General features: G+C 31.6%; 1 protein-coding gene across 2 annotated transcripts in view; it reads right to left on the reverse strand.

Moving 5' to 3' along the window:
* ODF2L (outer dense fiber of sperm tails 2-like) overlaps nt 1-7828 on the reverse strand; it is a 32261-nt gene extending 24433 nt beyond the window's left edge. Inside the window, exons 1-7 of one of the 2 annotated variants that reach the window (XM_012722167.1) lie at nt 7688-7828; nt 5917-6049; nt 5155-5277; nt 4222-4272; nt 3814-3873; nt 3613-3684; nt 2969-3085 (exon numbers count right to left, since the gene is read on the reverse strand). In XM_012722167.1, coding sequence (XP_012577621.1) covers nt 2969-3085; nt 3613-3684; nt 3814-3873; nt 4222-4272; nt 5155-5277; nt 5917-6049; nt 7688-7800 — 669 coding nt within the window. In that variant the 5' untranslated portion in view covers nt 7801-7828. The remainder of the gene's footprint in view (nt 1-2968; nt 3086-3612; nt 3685-3813; nt 3874-4221; nt 4273-5154; nt 5278-5916; nt 6050-7687) is intronic. The other variant, XM_012722166.1, reaches the window with a different exon arrangement.
* Between the last annotated feature and the right edge of the window lie 498 nt (nt 7829-8326).

Raw genomic sequence — 8326 nt, forward strand, 5'->3', positions numbered from 1 at the left:
GTGCGGCAGACTTCTCCTGACACATCCGCTGCTCCCCTCAGCAGTGTACTTCATCGATCAGCCTGTTCTGCTCCCTACTCTGTCTCTGGTGACGCCTCTCACAGCCCCTGTACCTCTGACCTGTACCCCAGTTCTGTATGCATAAATAAATGAATCTTTAAAAAAAAGTAATGGTGCTGAAGCCAATTTGAACAATAGATACACAAAGCTCAAATGAATTGATGAGTCTCCAGAAAAATTAGGCCTCACTAACTCGAGAGACATACGGAAGATATAATAAAAATCTATAGATCATAAAGGATATTGAGGAGAGAGACAGATTTATTTATCAAATTTTAATTTACTAGAATTAAGGGGCATGCTTTGATCAAGTTAAATAAAAGTACTATTTCACCAAATGAGTAGTATTTGTTAAAGTTATTATTTGAAGAACAATGAAGTTTAGATGAATGAGTAACTAACTATTGGATCTGTAATAACAGTAAAGAAAAAGAGAGATTTAAGGGCAAATTTCTACCCCTGAATTAGATGGTACTAAATGGTATGGTGTTTCACTGACATGTCTTTTGGGGACATAACTAGGTTATAGTAGGTTGGGTAGATCATCGATATCATTTAGTATAATAACTAACATAGTTTCACTGCAAATTTTATGACCCTGTATTAAAATTATCTATGCAGCAAAAGCTTGAAATTGTAAAGCTTTTGTTTTGTTGTTTAACCCTGAACAGAACTTATATTCTTATAGAATTTAAGCTTTGGACTCCCCTTAATTGGACATAATTTTATTTAAATGAAACCAGAGAGAAGTCATAGTAAAAAAAGCTATAGCTGTCAATTTAACCCTGTCATCAACAGAAACTGCTTCTGCTAAAATTGCATTAAGTACATCTTTTGAAAGATTTGATCTTTTTGAAAATGATTAGAAAGACCAAGTCTAAACAAAACATTCTTTCATTGGTTCTAAAAGTTATATCATAAGTTAAAAAGTTCCATGAATTTTTTAAATAAATAATTGGGAAAAATCAAATAAGAATAGCACAGTAAGTTTACTTAAGAGAAAGGAAGACCCAGAAGTGCTGTTGTTATTCCTCCAAAAAACCACAGGGTGGTGTCATCATCACACAATGAAAAACTACACTTTCAATAAAAGAGCTTTTCAAACACCAAAGGTAAACATTTTTGGAACAAGCTTTGTCAAAACTTTCTCAACAGACTTATCAAATCCCACAACTAAGTACCAGTAGGGAGTGCAATGAAATTATCTGATTATTTTTGTAACTTCAAATAAGCCTTTACAGTCATTTGCCACATGGCTTATATTAATGGCATTTAAAGTCAACTATTTGTCTCCTAAGGAAATATACATGCTGCATATTATAAAACCAATTGCTCTTGGTCTTTTGTAAAAAGCAAAATTATTTCAAATCTAGTTTTTATGTTATGAAGATATAGTTAGAGAAATCAGGATGGTTCTCAGAGAACTACAATGTAATCTTAATTTTTAAAGTCCCAACAGAGTTTACTCCGTAATACTAAAAAACTGAGACTTACATTGCCAGCCTGTTAAGTAAACGTAAATTAAATTCTAGCCCCCAATTACATAATGCCTTAAATTCCAAGCTGTGTTAGAAGGGAGTGTAGAAAAATCAGTAACCTAATAAAACTTTCTCATAATCATTACTAAGCAACAGCATTTTATAAAGGAATTTGAACTCTGTGTGTTAGACAAAGAATGTCTTGGCAAAATCTTAGGATCTTAACCTTATATTGCTTCTCCAAATTACATGGATATAAAAAGGAACTGTTAAACATCACTTCAAAAAATGTTAATTAATATTTTCACTTTTAAATTGTATAGGATATATCTTTTTTAATTCCTGGTTGCTATTTGAGGGCATAATTAAGAACTGTGGCAAATAAATTGTAGTAGCTGATTATTAGTCATATGTATTCCCCTGTATTTACCAAATAGACTAACACAATACCAAGTCTGGCTCCCTACAGCACCCTAGGATAAGAATGCAAAAGATACAGGCATCTAAGGGGAATTTACTGTTTCAAAAGCCCAGGCAGGAGCACAAAGAACAAAATTTATATCGTTCATAGACACTAATGTCCCTAGGTAGCCAAAAGGTTTTCGTCTTTGAAGAAAAAAAAAAAACAAAACACCCAACCCCAGTTCAGTATGGAAACATGTACTACAGATTTTAGTCATCTCCCAAATTCTGAAGTGCAAAAACAAACAAATTTAACACAGAAGTCCTCACACTCATTGAGTCTTCATACACTTCTCTTCTGAAAGTGGGAAAAGGCAAAAATGACAATCTAGTCAGCTAGTGCCATACCTTTGCAAGTTCAAGCTCTTATCTCAAAGGGAGAGCATTTCCCCTAAGATATACTGCTAAATATATATGTATAATATATATGTTATCTATCTATATCTAGTTGACACATACACACATATCAATAAGATAACTAGATTATCTAAGCAACAAATCTAGATTAAGCTGATTTTAAGTTATTATAGTTAGTAGAAACACAAAAGTAATAAACCTGCTATGACCGATTATTATGTTTGAGAATATGCACGTAAGTATAGTATGGGGAAATGTCTGAAATAACACAAACCAAAATGTTAACAATAGTCTCAGTGTTTTAAAGTCATTTTAATTTTCTTCTTTGTGTTTTACAAGTTTTCGGCAGTAAACATACATTGATTATATAATGGGGGCGATTTTTAAAGTAATTCAAGCCCTTCAAATTTTGCCTAGGTTAGTACTGAAAAAGAGATGGAATTTTTATTTTGGGGCTCAGAATCAAATCTTTAGAAGCAGAAATCCTAAGATTAAGATTTGTCACATGTACATACTTGAATTCTTTCAAAAACCACAAAATTCCAGAATTAGGAAAAGAACCTCTCACAAATTTTATCCTTTAAACTACAAAATGGATGAGTATTTGTAACCTTTATGTGGTCTTTTAACTTAGCGTTCTCTGCTTCCTTTTTATGAATTTGGAGCTGCAGCCGTTCATGTACTACCTGTACAGACTGTGAGAAACGATTTGCTTTCAGAGCATTTGCCTAAAACAGAAAAGAAACCAAAAAAGTGTTATTTGATTTCCCTACAATTTTAACTTTACTCCTATTTAGACATGATTTTAAAAGTTGGTCAAGAGACTTAATAGCATTTTACATAAGCATGACTCTTACTATTACAAATGTATTTTATATAAACCCTATAGGGATATGTTCTCCTCCCCTTATTTATTTAATGGTTCCTGACAATTATTTTTTCAAAATTCCTATCTATCTTCATTGTAGAATTAAGAATATATCTAAAATGCTTCTACAAACAACAGCATTTCTGAATTAGTATACTCAAGTTAAAATGTAGCACAAATTTACACAGAATTCCCAATATAGAATCAATTATGCCAATGATCCTACAGAAACACCACAAAAATATTAACATTTGTATATTTAGTATACAAACCTGAGTAATATTTACATAATCTAAAAACCTGTCTTTCTGAGGATATCCTCAGGAGGTCAGGATAAAAAGAGATAATAACTATTAAGAAACTATATTAAGTTCAAAACTGGCTTACCTTTTCATTCTGAAACAAACAAGAAAGTTCTTGGATATAGGTCTCCTTTTCAAGTATCATCTTTTTAAGATTCTTTAGCAAATATAAATGAAGAATTAGAAATATCACAAATTAAATAGTATTAACCGATTTAATAAAAAGCAAGCAGCACACACACACATACACACAAAAGAAAAACAGACACAAAGTTTTAAGACTTACAGCATTTTCGCTTTCATTATCAGTTAGCTTCTCTAGCATATTGCATAACCCATCCCCTACCTGTGAAGAAAAGATGTTATAATTCAATGTTCACAGATTCCACTTCTCCACATCAAAGGGTAGAAAGTATATAAAAAAATTACTTTTGTAATTAATATAGACAATTACATGCACCTCATATTTTTAAAAATATTTACAATCAGAGTGATTTTTTGATGGCGTCCCTGAATCATTTTGCCCACAATTATCTCATTTAGTAACAGAATTCTGTCTAGCCATTTTAAATGCCAACAATGAATGTTTACTCATTTTGAGGGATAAACCTCTGCTTCAGAATGTGAAAACGTTATTAATTCTTTTGCTCAATATCATATATAATATATAAAAAGTATATAATACAAATCTCACAATTTCAAAGGCTTCATGGACTTCCTGAAGCTCACTCGTCTTCAGACTCTGCTAGGGAATACAACGGAAAGCTGCTGCATATATTTGTTCTCATTTCTCTTGTGTATATACAACTTATAAATGAATAAAGCACACAATAGCTTTATTCCTAACAGTCAGAAAACAGAAGCAACTCAAATGTCCATCAACTGAGACCTGGGTAAGTAAAAGTGGTACGTACACCCATACAACAAATAGTCCTCAGCAATGGAGAGAAACGAAGTACTAACATTTGCTGCAATGCAGACAAACCCTGAAATATGCTAAATGAAAGAAGGCATTTATGAACAACCACATGATTTCATTTATGTGAAATGTCCCGAAAGGCATAATCAGAGACAGAAATTAGGTAATAGGCTAAGGAAGTGTGGGTGGGGATGGCAGATGAACATATAAAGGGCTTGGGATTTCTTCATGTGGTGATGAAAATGATCTAAAATTGATTCTGGGAATGGTCCCACATTTCTGTGAATATACTAAAAATGACTTAATTGTACATTTCAAATGGGTGAATTACATGAGATGTAGGGATAATTCAATAAAACTGTCACAAAAATATGTGAATGTATAATGCCAATATAACAACAGTTTAAATATTAAGAGTATTTTACTAACATCAGTTGAATGAAGTATAACAAGTAATGAAAGATTTTTGAGATAAAAATAAAAATACATTTTTATAAAGCATCATTTTCATGTAGAATTATTTGAGATATTAAAAAAAGTAAGGGTTAGCTTAGTGATTGCTAATTTAAACAAATATTTAAGACAAAACAAATATTTAAAATTTTCATTATTTTAATTTCTAAAATAATTAATATATAAAACAACATTTGAGAATATACCCTTCAAGTATGAAATGTTACTTTTAAATTTGGGTTTAGAGCTCCTTACTTGTTGGTAGCCTGTCTCTCTAAGATGTTCCAAAGCTTGTTTCACACGTGTGAAAGTGTCTAATTCTTTTGTCAATATTTCCTTCTGTTTAGAAATCTTCCAATTGGATACAAATAGATTAGCCTGACAAGATATAAGAATCGCACACATTTTTAAGACATAGCATTAACACACTGTAAAATATATAAATGTTGCTAAAGAATACTTTTTCTTAGTAACAAATTGTTCTTTTGTATAGTGACAAAATTTATACAGTAAATTTTGATAAGTTTATTCATTGTAAATATGATAGTACACAGTAGAATAAAGTGAAGTGAAATCAAAATAAATAACAGTTTAAACCTTAAATAACCACAGGCATTTATTTTAATAAAATTAGTAGAATATAATCTATTTTTTGCCCCTCACTCAAATGTTAGCATACTGATGTTTTAGAATACAATGTTCTAGTCCACATAACACTATAGAAAATATGCTGGTATATATTGTTTATCTCTCAGAATATTTTCATTTTGGCTGACTCTAGTTCAATTCCAGGTAAGTCAAGTCCCAAAGTATACAATGTCTAGCTTCAGCTCTTACCAGGCACATGCTAACTTTATCTTTTAAGAATTGCAATTAATGACATAGGAACAGAAAATGTTGATTAGCCTAAGTTTCTGGTGTCAAATATCAACACATGAGTAGAACTACTTTAAGATATGAGATCTTATTAATGCATTCTGGTATTCTTTTTATTTTGTTCACAGGTCAAATACTCACATTTTCAGAACTAATTTCTTCAATGGTTTCCTTAAATAGTGGCAAAAGTAATTCTACAGAACAGGTTGCCAACTCAGCTTCCTTATATGTTGCTTCCAATTCACTTTTTTCATTAAGGATGTCCTGTTTTAGACTAATTACATATACATAAATACAATTTAAGTTAAATCTATTACATAGCCATACTTTGTATGCAAATATAGCACAGCCTGACTGAATAGGAGTTCCATAAATTGTTCTGTAAAATGTAACAGTATAGTATCATTGAAAGTGTATAATTTTTTATACTTCTATGTTTTTTCAATATTTACTGTACTTGAAAGGCAATTTTTAAGATGTTAAAATATATAAAACACATAGACCACCACTAGCATTGTTTCACTGTGCTTCTTTTTATGCAATATCCCTTGTCTGGTATTGTCTTTACTTCACTTCCTTCTTCCTTAACTCCAAACCAAAAAGATTTGGACCTTCTCCCCAAACCCCTTCTTAAAATTTATTTGTTCTTCATAAAAAAAAAATTCCTCCAGAAGGATGAATAATTATCTAGATACTTTGTACTACTTTATCACTGAGAGAGAATCCTGACCTGTGTTCCTTGCACATATCTGACACTTTCATAATGGGTTCCATTACCTTGAAGAATATCCCAGAGATACAATATGGAATTTTTTTAACTGATTAGGACAAAAGGTCATCAAGAGATGTTGAGGGAGTTAGTGACTAGGAATGCTTAGTAACATTCCAGAAAATCTAGTGTAAGCTTGCTATATATTACAATTAAGAAGAGTTCAGCACCAGTAAATATTGTTTCATGTAAAGATGTTCTAAGAAATGCCTCCTCATTTCTTAATACAAAGGACAAATTGGCATCAATGTACTAATTGGAATTTGAACATAAAGAATATTTGAAAATACATTAACCTGATTTATTTTACTCACAATTGATTTTTATATAAGCACAGGGTTGATTAGATAAAAATCTATATATAATTATTCTAAAGGCAGTTTTCAATATTTATAAATAAAATCCCCACTGATAAGAAAGCACTGTGCGTTTCTTTAAGTGGCAGCTTTTTTGTCTTTCTCTATGGAACATAATATTCTGGTTCTTTAACAAGTGATGGCATTTTAGACACTATGGTGAAAAAGTGGATTGTATCCTTCTGTACCACAGGCTTAAATGATAGGCCTAAGTAGATGCCCCTAAGAAGATGACCTTATAAAATGACACCAGTCCTAGGACTGAAGCCAGGAGTGATTACATATTATCAACTACATTTTCATTAGTAATAGTTATGTTGGAAGTTGACACCATTAACAGTGACAATAAAGGTATTGTTAAGATTGTCACATAGGGAACAAAGGGTTATATAAATAACAAGTATTCCCCATACTAAAGATACAAAATATGGCAAGTATTTGTTATAGAGCAATATACAAGTGAATTAAAACTAACAATCTACATTTCCATTATCCTATAGCATAGGATACATATGTTCATTTATCTTACTTGAAAAGCTTTCTACTTTACAAATTCTAACTAGGTTAGGTTTTCATTTTCAGTTGTTTTCACTAAGATACCAAAAAAACTAGCCAACTTATGCTGAATGACTACTTTTGTAATCAAATTAAACAAGTATATGAATTACTAGGTAAGTAATATCTTGTTGAAAGAATGCTGTACTTGATTTAAAAAATTTACAATATGAACAAAACAAGAAACCCTGAAATCAGAAGATTAGATATCCCATGATAATACTGAGAATACCAGTTGAGATGACTTTCACTGGCATGCTGTGGTAAATTTTCTTTCTCTGCATTATTTTTAAAATGATAAAATAGTTCTTCTGATTGACTGCCATTGTCTGAAGTTTTCTCCATTAAGTTCAGTTAACAGATTTATAGGTGACTTCACAACTTCAAAAAAAACCTGAAAAAAATATTTTAGTTATTAAACTTCATTTAATAAGGATTCTTTTTTTCTGTTATTACCCTATCACACAGCATAAAGACCCTAAGGAATAATATTTCACAGACAAAACTGAAACTGTAACTACTACTCATTCTATATTCATTCTATATTCATTCTAGGTAGTATCAAAACTGTATAGCATCTCTATTCAACAACTGAGAATTTCCATACAGTTACCATAAAGCCTGCCTTTTTTTTTTTTTTTTAAAGATTTATTTACTTGTGCAAACAGAACTGGGATACAGGCCAGAGGTGTAAGAGTGGTGAGAGGATTCACCAGACATAGAGAGGAGAGCAGAACAGGCCGACTGATGACGAACACTGCTGAGGGAAGCAGCGGACGGGTCAGGAGAGGTCTGTGGTGCCATGTGGTCACCTCCAGCGCAGGCAAGGTTCCAACTCATGCTGAAGTGGCTTTAGCTTCTCAGTGCTGTG

The sequence above is a fragment of the Condylura cristata genome, unplaced genomic scaffold, assembly GCF_000260355.1.
Source record: "Condylura cristata isolate star-nosed mole 26May11 unplaced genomic scaffold, ConCri1.0 scaffold00008, whole genome shotgun sequence".
Lineage (NCBI taxonomy): Eukaryota > Metazoa > Chordata > Mammalia > Eulipotyphla > Talpidae > Condylura > Condylura cristata.